The sequence below is a fragment of the Notothenia rossii genome (assembly GCF_949606895.1).
Source record: "Notothenia rossii genome assembly, chromosome: 4".
Classification (NCBI taxonomy): Eukaryota; Metazoa; Chordata; class Actinopteri; order Perciformes; family Nototheniidae; genus Notothenia; species Notothenia rossii.
In genome coordinates, this window is record NC_136902.1 from 82,139,494 (window position 1) to 82,164,691 (window position 25,198).

The 25,198-nt window shown below is 41.1% G+C and overlaps 1 protein-coding gene across 2 annotated transcripts in view; it reads left to right on the forward strand.

The window, feature by feature from the left end:
- pde2a (phosphodiesterase 2A) overlaps nucleotides 1-25,198 on the forward strand; it is a 139,866-nt gene that overhangs the window by 97,988 nt on the left and 16,680 nt on the right. For both annotated transcript variants that reach the window (XM_079678422.1, XM_079678423.1), the window contains exons 3-18: nucleotides 8,604-8,693; nucleotides 8,955-9,043; nucleotides 12,298-12,407; nucleotides 13,336-13,391; nucleotides 13,602-13,661; nucleotides 14,224-14,380; nucleotides 15,250-15,302; nucleotides 19,336-19,410; nucleotides 19,577-19,618; nucleotides 20,292-20,360; nucleotides 20,456-20,586; nucleotides 23,274-23,385; nucleotides 23,493-23,532; nucleotides 24,021-24,084; nucleotides 24,344-24,425; nucleotides 24,994-25,168. In XM_079678422.1, coding sequence (XP_079534548.1) covers nucleotides 8,604-8,693; nucleotides 8,955-9,043; nucleotides 12,298-12,407; nucleotides 13,336-13,391; nucleotides 13,602-13,661; nucleotides 14,224-14,380; nucleotides 15,250-15,302; nucleotides 19,336-19,410; nucleotides 19,577-19,618; nucleotides 20,292-20,360; nucleotides 20,456-20,586; nucleotides 23,274-23,385; nucleotides 23,493-23,532; nucleotides 24,021-24,084; nucleotides 24,344-24,425; nucleotides 24,994-25,168 — 1,405 coding nt within the window. The remainder of the gene's footprint in view (nucleotides 1-8,603; nucleotides 8,694-8,954; nucleotides 9,044-12,297; nucleotides 12,408-13,335; nucleotides 13,392-13,601; nucleotides 13,662-14,223; nucleotides 14,381-15,249; nucleotides 15,303-19,335; nucleotides 19,411-19,576; nucleotides 19,619-20,291; nucleotides 20,361-20,455; nucleotides 20,587-23,273; nucleotides 23,386-23,492; nucleotides 23,533-24,020; nucleotides 24,085-24,343; nucleotides 24,426-24,993; nucleotides 25,169-25,198) is intronic.

Consider the following 25,198-nt stretch of genomic DNA (forward strand, 5'->3'; position numbering starts at 1 on the left):
TTCTCAATCTCTTTCTCCATCATCTACTTCCCTCAGGTCTGGCTGGCATTAGTATAGTAGATTTCACTCAAACGTGTCCTATCACTCGTTTTCACTACACACATACACACACACACACACACACACACACACACACACACACACACACACACACACACACACACACACACACACACACACACACACACACACACATTTCTGTTTGTGCTTAATTGAGAAAATGTAGACAATTCTGAATGATCTTCTCTTCTTTGCTCTTTGTCCCTTCTTTTGCTTTAACATTTCATGAGACCTTGGTTTTCATTATCTGAAATGTGAATGGGACACGATGTGTGTGTGTGTGTGTGTGTGTGTGTGTGTGTGTGTGTGTGTGTGTGTGTGTGTGTGTGTGTGTGTGTGTGTGTGTGTGTGTGTGTGTGTGTGTGTGTGTGTGTGTGTGTGTGTGTGTGTGTGTGTGTGTCTGGTGGGGCTCATCATCATGGCTTGGCTGTATTCTACAGTGCATGTGTCTCCAGTGTTAGTGATGCTACTGGAGACCAAGCTCTGTTGGAATAACAACCAAGACCCACTGCAACACTACAAACCCCTCTGTGTGTGTGTGTGTGTGTGTGTGTGTGTGTGTGTGTGTGTGTGTGTGTGTGTGTGTGTGTGTGTGTGTGCGTGCGTGCGTGCGTGCGTGCGTGCGTGCGTGCGTGCGTGCGTGCGTGCGTGCGTGCGTGCGTGCGTGCGTGTGTTTGCATGTGTCCTTGCTTCTGCCTGACTTTCTCTAAAACAGGAATCCAGAAACAGTAATGAAGTCTTTATATCCGTTCCTTTTCACTACTCACTCTCTAGCGACCTTCAAACAGGCAAAAATCAATCAACATCAGTAATTCACTTAACTCCAATGTTAAAGACTGAACCGCCGTCCCTCGTGGACTTAAACATACACATTTGAGCATGCAGCAGGCAAAGGAGTGAGCACGCTAGTGATTTCCCGAAATACACAAAGGGGCTTGTTAGAACATGTAAATAGTTGGTTTTACATAGAGATCCAAAGGCAAGAAGGACGATTGACCATGTGCAAGTAAGATGCCTTTACCCGTCATCCTCTTGCTGTTAGATCAAGGTCAAGCAGTGACCCTCTTGAAATGCAGATTGGCTTCATATATAGAGTCAGACTGTGAACAATGTAGCAGATAACAAATCCGGAAGCTATCCTAAAGACTCCAATTAGCTCCTTAAACTAATCCTCCCGGTCGGGTCCTCAGCTAAGCTACATATTTATCTAATGTGGCCAGTTTAGCCTGTTAATGTAATATTCAGCTAACTGGGTAATCTAAGATCTGATTCTCGCTCTCTCTCTCTTCTGTATTTGGTATAATAATTACAAATAAACAGAAAAATACAGAAAAAAGCCCTCACTTCAGAAGCTGTTATGTGTGAAGGCTGCATGTTTGTTCTACCTCAATTTGGGGCTGACTCAACCACAGAGCTGAGGAGGGATTCAGTTGTTTATTAATGTGGAAATAACTCATATCCTGTGCGTCCTTTTCTCAAAAGGAATAATATATAGGGCGTCGACTGTGTAAAATATCCCACCAGGTTTTGAAGATTTTCCCAGTTCATTTTCATATACGATAGACTTAAAGGCAGTACTTGCTAATGCTTATGACGATGAATAATGTGCGGGAACACTTTGATTGTGTTCACAGAGATGTTTGTTTTGATAGTGTAATAACAACTTCAGTGATGGAGAACTTCAAAGGTGTTGTGTGTCCTTTCTGTAACTTTGGTGAACGCTCTGCTTTTTATTGACTGTGGAAGGAGAGGGTAAGTAGAAACAACTCAACAGATGTTCTTTACTGTGATGATGATTACAGTTTTGGTCCTCGGCAGATGAAGGGAAATAAATTGTGTGTATTATTCCGATTATACTGGCTATTTTGTCTTTAAACAGGACCTGTAAGTCATTCATGTCACATTGACTGATGAACGCAGATACATATAAACTGCAGGCACTGTAAGTTGTCAAATAACAGCTGATGACAAATTATAGACGAATAGGAGCAGATGATCAAATATTGAGATTCAATGTTTACCAACTGACATCCAAATTATTGATATATCTTTGAAATGTATTTACCCACGCAGTAGTGTGGGAGACACATCTCTTGCATATCTGTTCACCCTTGGAGTGTTATTCATTATTTAAAACGAGGGCATTATGATTGAGGGTGTTTTGTTGAGATTGTAAAGCCTTAACTTGTGTTTTTTTATTTTAGCGATAGAAACATATGTTTTAACAAGCTTGTTCTCGCACCTTAAAACATGCATATTTTAAATCTCTCTGGTGTACACTTCAGGGGGTCAAATTTGCTTCCTGCTGATATTTTTGCACGCTCCCGCTGTGGCTGCTGCTGCTGGATTCATAAGAGATGCCACTCAGATCCTGCACCACCAAATTCAACAGTACAGTATATCCATTTATGCAATTATACCTTCACCATTGACGAGTAAAATACAGCATACAAGAGAGCTGAGCTGAAAGATCAAATGCATGTGGGGAAAGCATTTTGATTTAATCATCTTGAAATCATACAGCATATACATTTGTACAAACCAGGAAAGCTGTGTATATGAAGGCAATTAAAAGTACAGCTTTTAAATAGAGAACTGACTGTTTTATTGGATGAGCCTGAATCCCTTCTCACCAGGCAGCCAAAGCCGTTTCAAATAAACCTTAGAAAGAATGTACAAATATTATCTGGCCTAGTTCTGCTCAGAAATAAATGATCTCGACATTATACAGAGCTGATTTGGCTTAAGCTGAAGCGCTGTCCATGTAGGCTTAATTAAGGAGTTATTTTCCAAATGCCTGCCTCCCTCTATACTGTATCAACGCTGAATTATTGCTGCTATATCAGGGAAAAGATTGAGTGAATAGCAAACATTTTGACCTGGGTTTTCTTTCCTTTCCAACATTTATTACCATGCCATCCCATTACACTGTAGATGGATAGCTTGTTTTTGGCTGTTTACACATTCTGCAGTGCATCTTCACAAACATATTTAAAGCTTAAGTGCGCTCCTGAAGAGCAAATTGAGCGTAGCATCTGCAGGAGGAGTACACTTTAGACACTGCCAACCTCATTGCTTACTGTTGAAACCCTGCAGTTAGTGCAAATAAAAATAGAAGGTAGGATAGAGGACAAACACAATGTACTGAGACTGAGGTCATCCCGCTAGAACGATAATTGTACCGATAACCTGTGAAAGACCTGAAGTGATCAAAGCAACTAACTGAGCTATAGGCAAAAAGATTAAAAAAAGACGTTAACCATGCGAGAGCAAAGCCAGAGACAGCAAATTGATTTTCCAGTCAGTCTAGATCTGCTGTGTCAAAATGGAAGCACAGAAGTGGAATCAAAAGCACAAGATCCATTCCAGTCACAAAACAGGCTGAAAAGGATAAAGAATGATGTATTCTGGCTTTTGTACTCAAACATGTACCGTTATTACTTTTATAGTCACTCGATGATCATTTTCTATGGATGACCCAGTGTTTCCCTTTAATGACCTGTAGTATAGGTATACCCACCAAAGAGCCATTCAATTTCTCAACTTGTTGGGTTTTCTATTGCTCATTCTTTTGCTTATTTTTTATTTTCTCAATGTATCTGGTGTCAAAGTGAACCATTGATCAATTTAACTTTAAAATGTAAGAAATTCAAGCGGCAAACTTTATCAGAATATACAGCATTGCATTGTACAGTATAAAAAAAATTAAAAGTGAGATCTTCAAGAGTTGGATCAAAGGACTATTTCGGATTTGGGACCAGGTTTTATAGAGTACCACAAGGTGGAAAAATCTTTTTAAACCGACAAAGCAATTTATACCTGATGGAGATTATTTAAATCTAAGAGCTTACTATCAATGTTGTAGGTTAAATTGAGTTGGTATAGTCCGATTAGGAAGATTCAGTCCTGTTTTGCACAAACCAATCATATCCAGATTGTGATGAAGAAACAAATCAGTTATTAGTAAGGCTTCGCTAGACAGACAATAGATATGTATGCAACCAAATTGAAGGATGTTATTGTGGCTGCAGGTTTGAGTATTAGCCAATCTGTTGAGCGGCCAGCAGATGACGTATTCATTAGTATGGGAATACAATCGTGATTACCTTGTTCACCATCCCCAGAGATAATGATTAGATTCACAGGGAAAGAGACCTTGTGAGTCATTTGAGATGGGAGAAAGTCTCATGACCTTTGTATGAGCAGTGTGATGTACAAAATATCAACGATAAACGGAGGAGCCTAAGGAGAATGCGCTCGCCTTTGTCTGAGACGATGTCTGATAAAGACACGGAGAGGGAGGACTGTGTGTTTATTTATGCTGACCGCAGGTGTCCTTCAAAATGTCAGTCTGCTCCGAATGATTAGTAATGCTGCAGATAAAGATAAGAGCAAAGACTAAAACCTGAAGAAAGCAGGAGAAACGTCAAACGTAGGCGTTCAGGCCGACTGATGCAGGGACTTAAATGAGACAGGTGGGATGTGATGAAATGGTTAAAAAAGAGGAAGACACAAATCAAAGTAGTAGTAGCGTGACATTTAGTTTAATTGTGATTATTCATACTGTTTTCACAGACAATTCATGGTCCTTCAGATCAGTGTATTGCTGTTACAAAATTACATTACTTCAATGAGTAGAATGGATATCAGATCTAGTGGAGTACTTCAAATATTAAACATCACATTTAATAAATATACACCATCATCATTATGGCCCTGCACATTGAGTGTTTTTGTTCTCCATCCATCGTTATTGTTAGGCGGGGATTTGACTCCCCCCGTATTATAAATGTAACCTGTTGTGGTATTCTCAACTTAATTTAGATAAAAGCTTCACCCAAATACACATCAATTGAAAAAGCATTAGAGAAAAAACATGCTTGTTGAAACCATGTTGCTATTTCCATTGAAAATCTAGAGGCTGTCAGGCTTCAGCTTTGAATTAATTGAAGGATTACATTGTGCTCTTGTTAATTATTATGCTAGGGAGGTTTGGTGACCCCTATTGAGCTCTAAAGTACTCTTTAATTAAAAAAACAAAGCTTTACTTTTCAGTTCCCCAAAATCATTTTAAGAGGTTACAGCAACGAAAAAAAGCCAATGAATCAAGTTAAAGTGGGATTTAATTTAGACAAAATAGGGGGCTGTCCAATAAAAGCTGCAACTAAAAGAAGTGTGTGTTTGTCTGTGTGTGTGTGTGTGTGTGTGTGTGTGTGTGTGTGTGTGTGTGTGTGTGTGCGTGCGTGCGTGCGTGCGTGCGTGCGTGCGTGCGTGCGTGCGTGCGTGCGTGCGTAATGGTGGGTAGAGAGGCAGGTAAATTAATGCAACAGATGGTTTGAAGGTATATGGCAATAAATGATTGTGAAAGGTCAGAGTTTGACATTTACCGAGGCATACATGTTATTGCTGGCTACACACACACACACACACACACACACACACACACACACACACACACACACACACACACACACACACACACACACACACACACACAGTTTTTGACAGAGGGGTGGAGAAGACAGGGAGACAGAGATGTTCGTTGTTTGTCCCCTGTTCAGTTCTACTTTTGTTCAAACATTGCACAAGCCTTTCAAAATCTCAGCTTAAGATGCATCACACTCCCAAATGATGTCTCTCTCTCTCACACACACGTACACTCACGCACACACACACACACACACACACACACACACACACACACACACACACACACACACACACACACACACACACACACACACACACAACACACACACACACACACACACACACACACACACACACACGGGCTGGCAGATCTCCAACTTCATTACAACATCACTCTGGAAGGCTGATTGAGTGATCAAAGCTAATCCCATTTAATCATAGCTAATCATATGTAATAACCAACACTGAGTGCTCAGGCATGACAAGACTCTCCACTCTCGCTCTTCGTCTTCCCTTTTTCTCTCTCCTCCTCACCCACTCCTTGACCGTCCCTCACCCGTCCACTAAGACTCCTCCTCCATCCTCTAACGCCATTCCCTTGTCTTTCCATGTTTACTGTACATCACAATACTGGACGTGATTGAGAAACGAAGGAGAAAAAGGGGAATGGTGTGGTTCAAAAGAGGAATACAATTCAAATTAAAAAGGGTGACAGATGGAGCCCCTCAGTGTGAGACTAACAGCTTTGTCAGAACAACTGGAAGAGGATGATCTATCTGTCACAGGCAATATTTCATCACCATCATCTTCTTTCCAATTCATATTCACAGTTTTAAACGCAGCAGCGCCTTAAGCCTCTGCGATTTTGGAGTTTTTCCAGGCTTTGATCAGATTTTAAAGTCCCACTACGATTCTCTTTTTTCACTGCGGTTACATGTAATAATAATGCCTTGTGATAACTGGAACTGGTAGAGATTTAAGTAGACTGCTCACAGACTGGAAATATTCTTATAGTGTGTGTTTTATAGTGATATTGATGTACATTTTACAAAGTCATAATAAAGTCATAGTTTTGAGACACTGCTGCTCTCCATGCCTGTTTGTAATGTTTGTGGAAGGTCGAATTGAAAATCTTTGAGGTAGAAAGTCAATCTTGCGCGACCTTAAGATAGAAGCTTATCTCAGATCAGCTGTACCGTCTTCATTTTGTTTGTCTACGCTGTTTCCAAAGCAAATTTTTATTAGAAGAAAGTTTCTTTCAGAGGAGCAGAAAGAGAAAACAAACTGCTCTCACCTTGCAGTTATATTGACCCTTTTAAGGCATTAGTACGCTGGAAACAAAGTGCTTGTCTGATGGTCACATCGCATCTAAGAGACCTTTCCAACTTCAACATTTTAAGAGCTGTTTTTTATAACCTTTTCTTCTAAAACTAACACATTGGACAAGAAAGGCCACTTGATATTGCAGTTGGCCGGGTATTTGAACATCTCTCTCAACTATTTCTGGCTATTATTAAGTAACTTAATGACATTTCACTATCTCCATCTTCACTGTTCATTGCTTTTCGCTGCTTGGACTGACAGTCTTTTGTACCGTTTTCGAGTGTTGCCAATTTCAACAGCTATGCGGTTGTCAGCGTGTTTCAAGCATAATCTTGTCTTTATTTTTCAAGAGGTGTCACTTTCTTCCGCTATAAGTCTTTGTGTCTGTTCAGGATTTGTGTGTCGATTTCAATGTGGGAAGATAATTGATCTAAGTCAAAAAAGAAAGAGATCTTGTTAAATTCAGACTCAGAATCTGTTAAATATGTTCTTTATTCTCACGTCCAGGAGAGAAGCTTTAAAATGAGACTAAATGGAGTCTCTGAAAAGATTCAAATGGGATACTTTAATTAAAAAAGGCGCGGTAGTGTTACAGACAGAATATTGTTCCGGCAGAAAACAGCTGTGATCTGGCTCTCCTGAGCAAGAAGAGAAGGCCCATCCCCCGTTCGGTGCCGTTATATATCCTCTGCTGGCTCCTCCCCGCCAGCCAGCTCGCCTCGCCTCTAATGTCCGTTGTTGCATTTAAACAGAGTATTGGTACTTTTCACCTTCAACATATGCTTAACACGCCTTTTCTCCTCATATTCTCTTTCATCACTTTTAATGTAACACATTCTAAACGCTGTAATCAATACTCTAAAACATACAGAAAATACTTCACGGCTGGTTTGGTTTCCGGATGTTGTCACATGCTACTCTCGTCTGTAAACAATAATGTATTCAAATAAACTGTACTTTCATTTAATATTCAGCATGGTAGTATCTCGACATCTATAGTTGTAGTGTTAAATCAGTAGGTTTCGGTTTGCACCACTCCATGTCATTTTGCTACTCAATTCAACTCTTTAGGAAATCGTATATTAGCCACATGCTAAATGCTAACCGTAGATGAAGGATTTTCAGAATAAAAGCTTAACTGCTTGTGCACAAGAATTTCTGTTTTTTCAGTATAAAAGAGCGTTTAAACTGACGGTATGTTTAAGCTACATTATACCATCAAAACATTGATTTTAATTTCTAACAAATCCCATCGATCAGATGTACCGACTGTAATTGAGATAACCACCACTCTCTTCTATTGCAATTGCTTCAGTCCAATCTTTAAAGAACACAGCAATGAGAAGAAATTACATATATTTGATGATATTGTTGCCGGTAGCAGCTCCAAACACCATTTAATTTTCATGAATAATCAACTACCTCTTCTCAAGTGCTTGATTTTTTTTCAATGTGCCAAAATGAAGCAAATCCATTGAGTGTCATGAAGAGCAAAACTAACTCCAGTAATCCCTGACGATGTTTGTGTTCAGTTCATTTCCAAGTACCTCCCTTGTGCCTCCAACAGGCGCAGATTGCTGTGCTTTACGCAGTGTGACAGTCTAAATATTGTTTTAGAAGCTTTTTGGTCTGCCAAGCTAAATATCTAGGGAAGAGCTGTTGTAACATAAACCTTGCACCCACAAAAAAACTAAACTATACCCAAGGCCTCAGGTTTTTGGAGGCTCACATGGAGATCATAAACAAACAAGCAAACAGACATCAGGGCATCTGTTTGTGTCCTTCCCCAGGATGCCTTGCTGCAGCTGGCGGCGGTTGTCGATGCACGCTCGCTTCGAGTGGCCCTCCGAGACAGCATACAGGAGCTGCTACCCAGCACGGTATTTGCACAAACACACACGCAGTTTCTACATTTACTCAACATATTTGACGTTCATTCCTTGATTTACCACCTGAAAACTAAAAGCCTCCTGTTAGTATTCAGAGCAACGGAGCTAAAAGCCTCAGCCCTGACATAAGGCCAGGGAACAGAGGCCCAGGCTCTGATGCAAATGGATAAACCTCATCACCCATTAAAGAAAGAAAAAAACGGATTAATATTACGAAAGAATGTGCATGTTAATGCATGTGTTTTATTCCAGGAGTGTGTATGTGTCTACTTGCCGGAGGGATACTCGAGGCTGCTATCTGACGACCCCCCACACGAACTGCCACAGGAGGGAAAGATCAGGTGTGTTATCTTCGCGTGTGTGTGCGTGTGTGTGTGTGCGTGTGTGTGTGCGCGTTTGTGCAGCAGCAGCAAACTGTGGATGTCTCCCATATAAAACAAGGGAGAGATGAAACGGAGGCGGCTGCTTTTCTCTGTGCTAAAGCAGGTGTCCCCTGAATAATTATGAGCTGCCTCTCCCAAAATCACATCATCAAAACAGATTCAGGAGTGTCACAGAGAGAGTGCCATCATGGAGACACAAGGTCATTTATTTCCAATCCCCTATTCTAGTGCTCTCTCATTGAAATTCTCCCCTTTGTATTTCACATTTACCCCCTCTTATTTCACATCCTTCACTCTGACAGACTCTCTCCCTCTTTTGTCATCAGCTGTCCCACCACCCCACCTCCCTGCATCAGTCTGTGGTTGCCCTTTTCATACTCCGAGCCTAGTTTTTCCCCAAAGAGCCATGAAGCACTAAGCCGGCTGTGTTTTGCTCACCCCCATTCCTCCCCCCGCTGCACCTCTTTCTCTCTCACCTTCAATCCCTCTCCCTGCGGAAGCGTTGCAAGGGTAATAGCCGAGGTGACAGCGCCCGGCTCCTCAGTGAGACGCAGCGATCCTCTCCTCTCTTAAGTGCTCTCTGAAGCTCTACAATGTTGTGTGTGCCCGCTGCCCAGGCTCCGGCAAAAACCAACACTGCATAATAAATGAAAATGTCTGTTTGTCAGACAAGAACCCTTTTTCCAACACCCGATCACCACACAAACATGGGCTCACACACTATCATGCTGACAGGAACACGCAAGGAAACAAGCACAGAGCACACACACACACACACACATTTTTCTGGGCTGCATGGAGGTAGTGGCGATATTAAAAGAGCTACAGGGCACTTTGTCACTTTTTTCCCTCCAATTAACCTGGTTTTATAAGCCTGTTATCAACACTTGGCACACACACACAAACATGTGAACAAAGATACATTCAGTAAGCTCATCTGAGAGGAGGCCACTTTGCTTTAAGCATAATTTCAGCCCACTTTTCAATACATGCAAGCCTGTTGTTGGCAAAGATGCACACACACATACACATACACATACACACACACACACACACACACACACACACACATATATACACACACACACACACACACACACAGACACATACACACACACACACACACACACACACACACACACACACACACACACACACACACACACACACACACACACACACACACATAAAACACTCACACAAACAATCAAGCTGGCCCACAACAGCTTCCATGGTTGTTTATCTTCAAAACCATTGGTTGTTTAAAGGATAACTGATGCTACTCGGCCAAGCTATTGTTCAAAATATTGCAGAGGAAAACTCACTGTCCAAGGTCTAAAGCATACAGAACACAGAGATGCATTGACGCTATAAAACTTCTTAACATAAACATCTTCGATATCAGGTTAGTTTCATTTTCCATCTGTTTTGTTAAAGGGCTATTCACATTTTCCATGAAATGGAAGTTATACATTTTTAGATAGATACTATTTTGTTAAGATATATTTCATATTTGAGAAGGAAAGATTGCCACCACGTTTTTAAATACATATATCATAATATCATCTAAATAATTCACAATAATTACCTGTTAAATTATTGTATGTATACAGATATGGTTACAGGTTTATTTTAAATATATTAGAATCTGTAACTCTCTCAATCATACTGGAAATATCACGTCTGTTACTACAGTATATTGCTGTACAGCATATTTGCACCATTACTGCAGTATTGCAGCTTTCCCCCTCAGAGTTGTGTAAAATACCCAAATGATCAACAAATGGACGAACACGCAGACCAACAGTGGAGCTCCTTCTTGGAGAGAGGAATCAATTGAAGTTTTGTTGACCATTTTGATCTTGTTCTTTGTCCTTATAGAGAAAAAAGCAGCAATGAAATACCTTTACTGCACTAAAACAATTGAGCAAAGTGTTCCTCAATGATGCTTTAGCAATTACGACAAATGGAGCGGAGGTTCAGGCAGTAACTCAAAGTCATTAGCATAATCAGATCAATTAATCATTAGCTCATTTTGTGTGCCAAATAAACACCTACACATCCACATTTACTGCATCTGACGGGCCAACTTATGTTGTAAACAGACCGCCCACCACGCCATATTTGACCTATATGTTATTCCATTTGAGCTATTGTTGCTGCTTACCGCTTCTAGCAGATGTGTGAAGCTTTAGTTGACCTTACAGCTATCTCCATACACCACACTCATACATATCTAATAGGTTTGTCATGTGTGCACAGAGAAAGCTAAATCCTAGCGCCCGAGGCTGGGATTTTTGCTCTTTGCTGTACCAGATATTCATTTGTCTCATGGTTATGCAGAAAAGCAGCTTGGAACAAAGACATTACAAAAAGGTCGGCACCAGAGCAACCACGAAGACTAAGTGGGCTGTTTCTGTGGGCTGAAAAAAATGGACACTTTAAAATCAATGCGCCACGCAGAGATTTGGCTGCAATGGTTTGAAGGGATTTCAGACTGTAATGGAGTGACTGCTGTGTGTGTGTGTGTGTGTGTGTGTGTGTGTGTGTGTGTGTGTGTGTGTGTGTGTGTGTGTGTGTGTGTGTGTGTGTGTGTGTGTGTGTGTGTGTGTGTGTGTGTGTGTGTGTGTGTGTGTGTGTGTGTGTCAGGGTTCAGCTTACTACTATGGAGGCACATTGATCATGAATTGACCTTGATGCATAAGTGAAACAGTTTTTCCATATGTGTGATGTCTGTCTGTGTATGCTTACTGAAGTGTGCAGTGACATTTCCTTATGTGTGTGTGTGTGTGTGTGTGTGCTTTTTTTGTGCATTTGTGTTCATCTGGCAGTCTTAAGTCCTGAGTAAACAAATGTCTCATATTTTAGCATAAGAGAGCTGCCCTCTGTATTAAATATCACACATGCACACACCATCATCACACCTGGCAGGCCCTTTCAACACACAGACTTACAAAAAAATGCCGTATTGAGTTCACATAATTTCACAATGAATAATAGCCCTACGGTACGTGAAAATTAATATAATGTGTCTGTTTTTGTAATGCTGGTTATTCGTTTTCCATTTGCTCCAATGTCTTTCAAATCCCCTCTTCCTCTTGGTCTCCCCAGTGTCTGAGAGACTGCCTCACTGTTTCCCTCTCTGACTGATGTGCTGGAGGTAATTGTCTTTCTCAAAACATGAGCTATACTCATCTGTTTCTCTGTCTTAGGACTATCGTGGACCAGCTGAAACGATGTCAGTGTGCAGGCCTTCCTCTGTCCGAACTGCCAGAGAAATACAGAATCTGCCTCGCAGCACCGTTACCAGCGCACAGAAGAGGTGTGTGGTCATCCCAACATGTGTGTATGTTGAAGGGTGTAGACAAGGGCTTGAATGGTGCTTGCGGGCAGGCGAATGGACCAGCATATCTGAGTGTGTGTGTGTGTGTGTGTGTGTGTGTGTGTGTGTGTGTGTGTGTGTGTGTGTGTGTGTGTGTGTGTGTGTGTGTGTGTGTGTGTGTGTGTGTGTGTGTGTGTGTGTGTGTGTGTGTGTGTGTGTGCGCGCGCGTGCGTGCGTGCGTGCGTGTGTGTGTACTTGTTTAAGGTTGCGGAGGCACAGAGAGATGTGAGAGTGTGGGAGAAAAAACTATAGAGAGGGAGAAGTAGTGAACAAGAGATGATGATTGCAGAGGGATAGGTATGGAGTTGTGTGGGCAAAAAAAATAAAGCAATGAAAGGTCGCTAATGACAAAAAATGCAAGCGCTCGAATTGAGTGAAATGAAAAGAGTGAACATTCCTCTTAAATTGGAAATGTCTTGTTTTGATCTCAAAACAGAAATTAGAGAATGACCTGGAGGAATGTAATCACGGAGACATCCCAAAGTACACAAGCATGATCGCTCTGCACTCTGTGGATCGATAAATACATTGAAACTTCTAATGATTGTGCAGAAAGAAAAAGTTTTTGAGACAAATGTGGTAAACACATTATTCTGTTTGACACTGTCCACATTTTCTGCAACTCCCACGTCCAAGATAAAATGTTTTTTGTCCATAAGGAACTGCTGCTGCTATTTGCTCTACATTAAGAATGACAAATGATAGAAAAGAAAGCAAAAATATTAAGAGACGTTATGCAAGGACATTAGGGTTGTTTTTTTCCATGAAATAGATAATAAGGTTAAGACCAAGTTAGGCCAAGGATGGGTTTTGTCTGAAGCAATAAATGATGTTTTATGAATACTTTTTTATTTCTTCTTCTTTTTAGCCGTTGTCATTCCTCTCCTGAACCAGGAGCGGGACAAGGCCATCACTGTCTTACTGGTGAGTCCTCGCATTTATGGATATACAATGCAATAACTGAATAAACCAAAGTAACAAAAGCAATCGTCACTGCTTACGTCATCACCTCCTCCTTTACGAAAAGTGGATATTAACTTTTGCAGCACATACTATAGATGTATTTTTTTGTAAAAAAATGAAATGAACTCAAATGAAGAGTCCTACTCATACTGAAACGTCTGTGTTTTGCAGGTGGGCTGTAATCCACTATCTGATCAGGATGAATTGCATCTCAACATGCTGGAGAAACACGTAAGCTCTCTTTATTCCTCTCTGCGGTCACTAATATGTAACAGCACCTTGGTAACAGTAGCTAACTTGATGTGTGTAATAAAGCCTTTATCAGGAGTTAACATACAGCCTATGACAAGGTGTAATCTCAGTTGATTATCCAATAAGCGTTGGACACATCCTTTAAAGGTTATATTAAAAGCAAGTCATGAAACCAAAGACATCATTTAGGAAGTGAACTGCTTACAGAATGTAAAAGCTGCAAAACTCTCTTTTAATAAATAACTATATAATTAGCCCCGATGCTATGAGTTTTGAGAAGTCCTTGTCCCTTTCTTAAAAGAGGTAATGTCAAAATAGACCTTATTTCATTTAAGGACAAATTAATGACAATCAATCGCATTCAGACTCAGTATTGATTTTGTTATCTTTACTTTAATGGCCTTTCCATTCATGTTCGATGTTCTGGATTACCAGATTTAACAATCAAACAGTACTAGTCCGATGATTTTCTCTCTGAAATGTTTCTTGACCTTAACTCACTTTTCTCCGTGTGTTCCTTTATTTGTGAATGATGTCACAGGCCTCAGTGGCGTGTGCGCGAGTCCAGGCCATTCAGAAGTCCCACCAGAAGCCTCCCCTCAGCCCCTCTCTCTTACAGTCCCACAATGCACTGCTGCACCTCAGCGTCTCAGACCAAGACTACAGCGAACTGGACCGCAACATTCTCCAACTCTGTGGTATTCACACACACACACACACACACACACACACACACACACACACACACACACACACACACACACACACACACACACACACACACACACACACACACACAGACACACACACACAGACACACACACACACACATACCCACAAATTGTTAATAACATACATAAATGCCTATTAAATTACCTCCTTATTCACTTTCTCTCATGCATCTTACATTTCCTGCGCCTTGTATATTCAAACACTAATCTGTGAGGCACACAATTACACACACACACACACACACACACACACACACACACACACACACACACACACACACACACACACACACACAAACACACACACTTGTATGTGTGAGGTGAAGTATGTTAATAGAGAAAGCCTGGATAGAAAGCGTTATGCATTTAGATGGACTCCGTCATTGGCACGCAGTGTGTTTGACAGCTCCTGTGTGAAAACGGAACGCTTGGCAAAAACACTGTTTACAATCTCATGCATAATGGAAGTTGTTCCTGTGCACATACACAATGTTGTTTACTCCATGGTAATTGTCTACAAATATAAGTTGTCTTTACCTTCCTCAGCCTCAGCCTCCCCTTCCTGCTTCCCTGTCTAGCTCTTTCTTTCTGAATTAATCTGCAGTCCGGGCAGCCCTCTATCTCCTGTCTTGTCTTCATTATTAGTCCCTCTGTTGGCTGGTTTCCTTTCACCCTTCCCCGACCTCCCCGTCTCAATGCATCCCTCCCCGGATTGCTTTCTGTCCACTCGCGTACATGCTCTGCATTCCCCCTGTCTTCCTTAACGCCTATCTGACCTTGTGTCTCTTTTTTTTTGTACTCCCATCCATCTCTCTCTTCTCCCTTTCCACTTTCAGGGGAGCTCTTTGACCTTGATGCAGCCTCACTCCAGCTCAAAGTCATCAATTATGTAAGTGCTCAAGATCTTTCATATGCTCCCTCACGCACACACACTGACACACAGTTAGAGACGTACAGTACATGCAAAACATTCAACCTGTCCGAGTCACTTTTTCTCCTCATCTTGTCATTTACCTATACCAGGGCTATTCAACTACACATTCAGTTGGGCCAGATTTTATAACTACAAAATTCAGCTGGGCCAGACATTCAGCGGCCTGTAAAAAGCGGGTAGTGACACATTTTAAACCAACACATATTACTGCGATGAAAAACATGCAATTTTTATTCATTGTTCATCTAACAAAGGTAGGTCAAAAAGTGCATAAAAACCCAACAAATTAGCATTAATTTAACAGAATCTGAAAAAAAAGTGCACAGTTGTAGCATTACATTTGTTTGCTTTAGAAGTCAAATATTCAGGTTATTTTTTTTTTAACCAGGCACATCACAAAGTGCATTTACTGAATACAATAATAGCAGTCTTAATAAATGTGCTCACATACAAAAAAAACAGCTAAAGAGCTCCAATGCAACACAAAGAGGTAGTACTGTAGCAATATTTTTTCACTTTTCAAGTAATAACAAAAAAATCATACGTTTTAGTCACATTTGACCCAGACACATTACAAAGTGCACTTAAATTAATACAGAAAGAACTGTCAAACACTTCAGTTCACAAACCCATAACAAGGGATACGGGTAACTATATGAATGAATACTACACTACACGTCTTCTATAGTAAACTAGGTGCTTACAATCACCTCATTTGTGATTTGTCATCGCTGACTTTCTCAATGGGAGAAGGGACATTTTTTGTTTTGAACAAGAGCAGTGATTTTTGGCTCATAGGATGTCAATGCAATCCTAAGACATTGGTGAAGAGTGCTGTCAGTCAGGGAGCAGCGAGTGCTACTTTTGATTGAGTTCATGTGTGAAAAGCTTGATTCACATGTGTATGTTGATCCAAACATACTGAGCACACAGATCGCTACTTTCTGAACGTTAGGGAACTGCTGTTTTTTGACATCACTCCAAAACTTCGCTGGCCCGTTAGTGCGCTGCATGTCAATAAGTTCCAGTGTATATTTCCCCTTGTCGATGCAGGGGACCACTTCCTTTGCTCTGGTTGATACGTCCCCCTCTATTGCAACAGTGAAGGGGTCTCTGGCAAAGCCCATCATCACGTCTGTGGGCAGAGCAAGTCCATCCAATCGACCGGCAAAGTTCTCTTTCAACCTCGCAATGAAATCTGTCATCACATCCGTTATTTGTGCCGGAGATGTGATGTGTTTGGGGAGCGTCGGAAAATGCAGCATCCAACCCGTGCTCAAGTCGGTAGCGAAAATGTCCAGCTTGACTTGGATCTGCTCCACAAGATCAATTACCGTTTTGTCTCTGTTTACGCTTCAGAGTTGAGAGGGACATGTTTTAGAGTTGCTATCATAGGACCACCGTTACTAGCACCACTAGATGCACTTTCAAAAAATGTGCTGCGTTGTGGTTTGGTGGTTTCTATGCAACGCGGAGTGTTGCGTTCATGGTCTGTACTAGTGTAGGAATTTGGCTACGGGAGGCTGGGCCACTCGGGAGTTGGTTCTGGGCCGCATCCGGCCCGCGGGCCGCCAATTGAATAGGCCTGACCTATACCATAAGATTTGTATTACACAATCGCTTCATCAGTACCCCAAAGTATTGCCCCATCTCCATAGAAAGGTGGAGAAGGAGCTATCAGCTACAGTCTGTGTAGGAACCTGGCAAAAATGTAAATGTATGGAATTATTCACTGATAAAGAAAACATGAGATGGTGAAGGAAGAGCAGAGAGGGATTTGAAGGTTATACTGCGCCAAAGGGACACAGATTCTCTAACTGGGCTTCAACGAGCCTTGCTGGCTGCACCCATATTCTTGTGAACATTTTTGTGCTACTTGTTTAGCATGGAGGACTTGTTTTGATTTGATTTTTTAAAGAAAAATGTTAAGAGTCAGAGTTTATGTCCACTTCAAATATCAAGTGCTTTATATTCATTTGTTTGAGTGAGAATTTGCTTCTTTTCTTTACTTAATATTTTTGGTTTTGGTCAAAATATGCAACTTGAAAAGGATGTTTTTGACTACAGATGAATTGACTATATAAAGATGTTATAAAGACCAAATGATTCATTGATTAGTCTGGAAGCCCTCATCTATACGTTATGTCAAGAAGGTCTATTTCTTTAGATTTAGGTATTCAAAATATATGCAGATCTAATTGCAACATTTGAACTGATTTAGGTTAAATGTGGGTAAATGGTCCGTGTGAAGAGCAAAAGAGCATCTCTGAACCCGTTGGCTATCGTCTCAGATCGTTTTAACTTGTTTTAAATAACAAATACTCTTAACTGAGGGTAAACTGGTGTCTTGTGATACAATCCGGTCGTAGACATTGTCTCTCAACTCCAACTTATTCTTGCGTCTGACGTTGCTTGTCGGACTGTAAACAATGATATGGCCAAATTATAGTAATCTGAAGTATTTGCTTTGTAATTGCAGTTTTTGAATTATTGTTATTATGTTCGAACATTATGTTTATCATAATGTATAAATACAATTAGCAACTTCAGCATTTTTAGAAGTTATTTTGTCAGCTTTTTTCTCATTATGTTGTAATTTTATATATATATATATGAGGAACTCATTTGCTGTTTACTGCAGTGACCATAACGTCAGAACTGTTGAGAAATTATTGAAATGGTTTTAAAGTAATGTGTTCCTTTAAAAGAAAAGTGAAGGTATTTTTCTGTGGAAAGGTAAAGTCTAAACAGTTATCGCCTTCCTGACCTTCCCTGCTACCGTGGCGCCGCAGGACTGGATTCATGGGACAGAAAAACACTGCAGCAGCCATACCGCCTGCATTTAAAGTGTTAGTCTTTGATGCCTCCAAACCTGAATTTGTAGTATGTTTCCTGCATCTGAAGGAAGGGAGAGGGAGAAGTTCTGGTGGTGCAAAAGACTGCAGGGGTTTTACAATGTATTTTGGATCTGACATGATTTGTTTCGCCTGTTTATTGTTACATTTGTAAAGAGGGGTAAAGGGAGAGGGAGGGAGGAAAGGAAGCGGGAGATTGTTGCTACTGAGGAATTGTCAGTTTGTTGGGAAGAGCTTGGGGCGACTCTCATGGAATTAACTGTATTTGGGAAGGAAGAGGGTGGAGGGGTTTATTATATGTGGGTGCAGCAACTTGCTTTTGTGTTTGTGTTATTTCACTTTAGTGTGTGTGCCGGGGGCGAGTGTGTTGGCAGTGACTGGTGTATATGTCTTTCCTGCTTGTTCTCTATCCCGCTCTGTGGATTACGGAGAAGAATGATAAGGAAACACTGCTCTTGTGACTTTGGGTGTGTGTGTTGGGTGTGATCATGTACATGCTTATGTACCTGCATTATTTTTGCGTCATCATGAGTGTTTTTCAGTCTATGAATGAAAGGTTTCTCATCACAGACAGCAGCAGGAAGTTTGTTGTAAATCTGCGGACATTACAGAGCACAGCAGCAGCAGAGATACTGAGCGCACACACACTTCTACATTTAGACTCACAGACATCTATAACCGATATCCACCTCTTTTTATGCATGTATTCTGAAAAAGAAACACAGAAAAAGCTTGACGAATTGCCAAAAAGTTTCATAATATATATGCAAAATGCAGTGAAAACTGATTCAGCAAATGTATGATGACGTACGTTCCCCCTGTGACTTGCATAACATATAATAATGTGGACAAATGCGCAATATTTTTAATTTCCCAGTTGAATGCATTCTTTAAATAAAAGTCAAATGTATTTAAGGTTTTAATGTTAGAGATTTAAAATAAGAGAATACACCCTTTCAGCACCTTACCCCCAATTATTTCCCACTGTCTACTGCTTTCTAATCTTATCTTCACATGTTGACTATATTCCAAAACACCTTGAATTGAAGCTTCAAAAACAATCTCTCCGAGTCTGATAAAGAGATTTTTTACTCTGTCATTCACCATATGATCATGTTTGTGTTCTCCTTCAGCTCCAGGAGAAGACTCAGTCGCAGTGTTCTTGTTTGCTACTGGTGTCCGAGGACAACCACCAGCTTTTCTGCCAGGTACACAGACACACACACACACACACACACACACACACACACACACACACACACACACACACACACACACACACACACACACACACACACACAAATAAATGCCCTCTGCCAAATTAATGATGACTCAGATAATTACACCGTGACCTTTGACCTCTGTGACCTTTAGGTTGTTGGAGACAAAGTCCTGGAGGAGGAGATCAGCTTCCCGGTGAGAAAACAAACAGATGAATCACTCACATGTATTCATTTCCTCTTTTCACATTACCTACATTTTTGCCTTTTTTGATCATTTTGTGTAATTAGTCCACTGTGTAGTAAATGAGGCCTGCATTTAGTAAGTGGCATAATCATTCACTTGTGTTTCTAAACCATGGAGGCCATTAGATGGTGTCATAGGGAGGGTTGTTGCCATTGTGTTGTTACCTATGGTTGTTACCCTGGGTTGTTATGACTGACAACGGAAGACACCCCTAAAAAATATAATGTTTTATAATCCCTGGCAGGCGTTGTAATTAAGACATTTGCACAAGTAATCGCTTCTTTGGGTGCTTACAGTCCCCTTTCCCTGGTTGTGGTGCAGACAAAGCATTTTGAACAGGGTTTTCCATTATGGTGCAGAAAAAAAAGCGTGTACTCCGGCTAAATGATGTGTGAAATCTCAACAGTAATTGGAGCAGAGAGATATCTGGACACGAGGAAACACACCCTTGTTGGGTTAATTATGCTATTTTAACAAGGGAGGTTATAGACTTCGCTCTGAATAAACAAGCTTTATTTATATCTCCAGGGACTCACTCAGCAATCCTGATTTCTTTCTGCCTCCGGCTCTCATTACACACATTTGCTTTATCTCTCTCTCTCGTTTTCTCTCCTCTCTCCAGCTGATGTTTGGACGCTTTGGTCAGGTTGTCGAGAAGAAGAAGTCCATCACTCTTCAGGACATCAGTGCCGTAAGGAAGAGTTTCCTTTCTGTCCTTCTTTCTTACTTATCCATTCACACATTTCGCCTTTGTATTAACCTGATTGTTCTCTCTCATTCTCTCAGGAGGAGCGGAGGCAGCTGTCCAGCATGTTGGGCTGTGATATCTCCTCCATGCTTTGTGTCCCTGTGGTCAGCAGGGCGACTGGTCAGGTGGTGGCGTTAGCGTGCGCCTTCAACAAGCAGAATGGGCAAAGGTATGCGAGAGAAACTGTTCACACAGTAAGCCATGACCTACACCAAGGACGTTGTGTCATCATTGGTTGATCTGAATGAATGGGGGATACAGTAATTGTCTTTCCCCTTTTGTTAAGACTATAAGAGGCATTTGTGCGGCATTCATGTGGTTTTGGAATAATTGGAGAATAAAATTGTTCCCCACATGCCAATGCAACCTATCAAAGGATCTGAGTATTAAAATACAACACATTTTCTTTGTGTCCTCCAAGTTACGCACTGAAAATTGAAAGAAGGATTGGCCTTGGCAGAAATCACCGCTCCCCGAGTTCCATCTTAATTACATTCTGTTATCATTTGATCAAATTGAACCATTTCATGCAGAGTGTGTTCAAATGTGTTTATTAGGATAATAGCGTAAAGCTCCTCCGGCTAACCTTTAAAACTACAGTACTTTATCAACTGATGCTTATTGCTGACGTATATTCAAAATGCTGGGATGTCAGGGAGAAGATTATTTGGATTTTCATCATTCCTGAAGCACGGATTCATAGTGGACACAAAGATTTATCAAACAGCAGCTTACAGTATGCTAATGTCATCTGTCCATCTATTCATGCATCCATACGTCACCATCTCCATGTCAAGCTGCATACATTTCTGCTTATCTAATTATAGAAATGTCTGCTGATTTCTGATTAATTCATATATATTATCTTATTTTTCCCACAGTCATACACACACTCACACTGAGGCTCACTCACACCCAAATACAGGACAATCCCTCCTATTTCCATGCTCTCTCTCTCTCTCTCTCTCTCTCTCTCTCTCTCTCTCTCTCTCTCTCTCTCTCTCTCTCTTTCTCTCTCTCTCTCTCGACTAAGACAGATGAGAGGGGATCATGCTCTATAATATCCCCCTCTGCCGGTGGCACTGATGACAGAGCTGGCATCTCATTACCATAGTAACAGCAGCAGGATTATGGTGGCAACTGTGCCTAAAATGTGATACATTTATCCTTTGCTGTGAGCGCAGTCATACAGATTTTAGTCGAGACATTTATCTCAAAGATAGATCCCCTCATTATATAGATTGCATATTTATATGCAGAGTATATAGCCCATACAGAGCCTCAGCTTGGCAACCTAAATAATTATGTAAATCAGCCTGGTGACCTAGGAAAACACACATGAACTGTTATATAGGAATCAGACCCTTTTGCAATTTCAGAGTCACGTGTTTTCACGATAACCCAGCACCCTGAGTGTAAAAATGTCAGGACATTCAGTATACTGGAACTTGCCATATAACAAAGAGACTACCAATGCTGCTTGGTGCTCAAATGTGAAAGCTGATTGAAAATGAAAATGGTGACCATAGTAATATCATCCCAGAGAATTCAACATTGTTGGTGTTTCTGCTGTTTAAATGTCTTCTGAAGCTAATTCAAAAACTGCTCTACAGAGATGCACTACTGTACTTGTTTTCTTTTGTCATATTTCTCTTTCATAACATAAATGAACAGGGTTAGAGGTGCTTTCTGTTGTGCAACCCTGTGTTGCATAATGACAATAGAAAATACTTGAAAAAGGCCAACACCAGTTGAGGTAGATGTTGAAATTTGGCAGAAATGTTCGGAAAGGCCATGTCGATTGCCTGTTGGATTTGTTTCTGAGGCAGGGTTTTGTTTTGTTTGTGCCCTTTGAGAAACTGCAGCCAACCCCATGGCAGCTTCACACAAGAGCAAACAGGTCACACACATTTTCCTAAAAAAGTTGTTCACAAGTACCAGTTTGTTGTGGGCTTTTGTGTCCAACTTTATTTGGAAACCCGTTGGTCCCATTCTAGCATGCGTAAATATAGACTACTGCAAAAAACTAGCTGGTACCACAGAAAATAATTTTCCAGCTTGATTTACGTGACTGATGAGTATTGAGAGTGTGACCCTAAATGCCCTTAGATTGAGCTTCCCAGGCCTTTTTTCCTTCTCGGGTTAAATCATGCCTCCCTCGCTAGGATTCCTGGGAAAGAGTAAAATAATAAACCCTCAAGCTACACACTGCTCGGCACATCCACACAATACTACTACTGCCCTCTGTAGGCAAAAGGAGATAACTGCAGGAAATTACCAACATCACTGCAGATCATTTCATTCATCAGTCTTCATTTGCCTGCATGTCATTTCATTTAAAGACTCACAGTCCCATTCAGCACTTGCAGGAAACCAGAGTTTGTTTCTGCGAGTACTGAATGTGTATTTTGTTTACCCCAAGATGACAAAACATCCAAAGATATCACATTTATATGATATATATAAATAGATCAAACTTAAAAGGCATCACATCCTCATTATAAAGAAGCCAGAACTAAAGAATAATGAACGTTTTTGCTTAAAAAACTGTCCATAATCACAATTGTTGCAGATTGAATGAGTAATTTACCATTTTCGCTGTACATTTGAAAACTTTTAGATATGTATTAATAACAAGGTACCTTGCTAGCTGAGGGGTTACAACTCATTCTACATTATAGCAATATTCGATTGCAGCCTCTACTCTCCCATTTCCAGTCCATCTCTACACTGTCAGATAAATTAATATAAATATAAACAACGTATCATAAAAAGTATTTATATTAAGAAAATCAAATGTATTTTGCGTCCTGAAGTAAATATTCAAGCTAAGTGTGTGTGTGTTCCCTGCCGCAGACACACAGAGGCAGATGAGCATGCGATCCAGCACTGTTTCTGCTACACTTCAACGGTCCTCACTTCAACTTTGGCCTTCCAGAAAGAACAGAAGCTCAAAGTGGACTGCCAGGTACTGCACATGCCCACACACACACTCACCCATACACACATTATATATGCCACCATAAATATGCATGAAGTTAAAGAGCTTTCCGTGTCCCCTGTTTCTTCACCCAGGCACTCTTACAAGTGGCTAAAAATCTCTTCACACACTTGGGTAAGTTCTGCCTGTCTCTGTATGTGAAAAAAGAAAGTTGTAGCATCATTTGCGTTAATGGCCCATATTTAAGTGATCGCCCAGTGAAGCGAATGGGGCATGTAATTGTATGTGACACTACCAAAAAGGTGATTACACTCATTATCATAACCATAAAATCAAAAGGGCATTGAAAGTGATGGCTCCACCTCTCTATCCTGTAATTATACTGAGTCATTTAGATTTCTATCTAACGGTAAGCACCAACTGCACAATAAGTCATTGATGATTCATCGTGATTGCAGGTGCAAAGAATTGATCCACCGGTACAGCAAATTGCCCTCTCACTGTACCCAACCGCTGATTACAAAAGCTCTTATCATCTTGTACCACTGCTCACTGTATGATCTCTGTTTGTGTCTATCTGGGCTTTGCTTTTATTCCTTTAATTTCCTCCGCTTTCCTTTTGTTTCCTCTCTCACCCACTTTCTCCCTCTCTCTCCTTTCAGATGATGTGTCAGTGCTGTTACAGGAAATTGTAGCGGAGGCCAGGAACCTCAGTGATGCCGAAATGTAAGACCTCTGATTCATCTTCAAAGGGATGTGTGTGTGTGTGTATGTGTGAAAAGAGTTTGTGTGTGCATAGTGTGAATGTCTTCATCTCCATTTAAAAAGACTATCTGTGCAATTTGTTCGTTAAGCGTCTTGCCACATTTAAATAAAGTACAAAATGACCTGAGATCAAACAAGATAGAACATTCTCATTTTCTCCGCTTTGCTTCATTCTCCGTCCCACCTCTAACTCTGTCTCGTTGTCTTTCTGTTTCTACAGCTGTTCTGTGTTCCTGCTGGACCGAGTCAGTCATGAGTTGGTGGCTAAGGTGTTTGACGGAGGCGTGGTCAGTGACGAGGAGGTGAGACACACGTGCACACACACAGGCAGGTGCATGCGTCTTTCCTGTGACCTTTTAGAGGAGAGATATAATGTCTTTATTAGTGAGATGGCAGTCAAGATAGACTGGATGTGATGAAACGGAGAAATAGGGAATGACATTCAACAAAGGTTCCCATCCAGACTGGAATGCAGGATGTCGTCAGCGTCTTTTGTTGAGCATTTCCTGTCTGGCTGTACTGTCAACAATCAATTAAAAGCAATCTGTGTGTGTGTGTGTGTGTGTATGTGTGTGTGTGTGTGTGTGTGTGTGTGTGTGTGTGTGTGTGTGTGTGTGTGTGTGTGTGTGTGTGTGTGTGTGTGTGTGTGTGTGTGTGTGTGTGTGTGTGTGTGTGTGTGTGTGTGTGTGTGTGTGTGTGTGTGTGTGTGTGTGTGTGTGTGTGTGTGTGTGTGTGTGTGTGTGTGTGTGTGTGTGTGTGTGTGTGTGTGTGTGTGTGTGTGTGTGTGTGTGTGTGTGTGTGTGTGTGTGTGTGTGTGTGTGTGTGTGTGTGTGTGTGTGTGTGTGTGTGTGTGTGTGTGTGTGTGTGCAGAATGAGTTTCGTATTCCAGCAGATCAGGGTATTGCCGGTCACGTGGCGACCACAGGTCAGATCTTGAACATTAAGGACGCGTACTCCCATCCTCTCTTCTACCGCGGTGTGGACGACAGCACCGGCTTCAAGACTCGCAACATCCTCTGCTTCCCCATCAAAGATGAGAGCAATGGTAGCAACAATGACTTATACACACACAAAC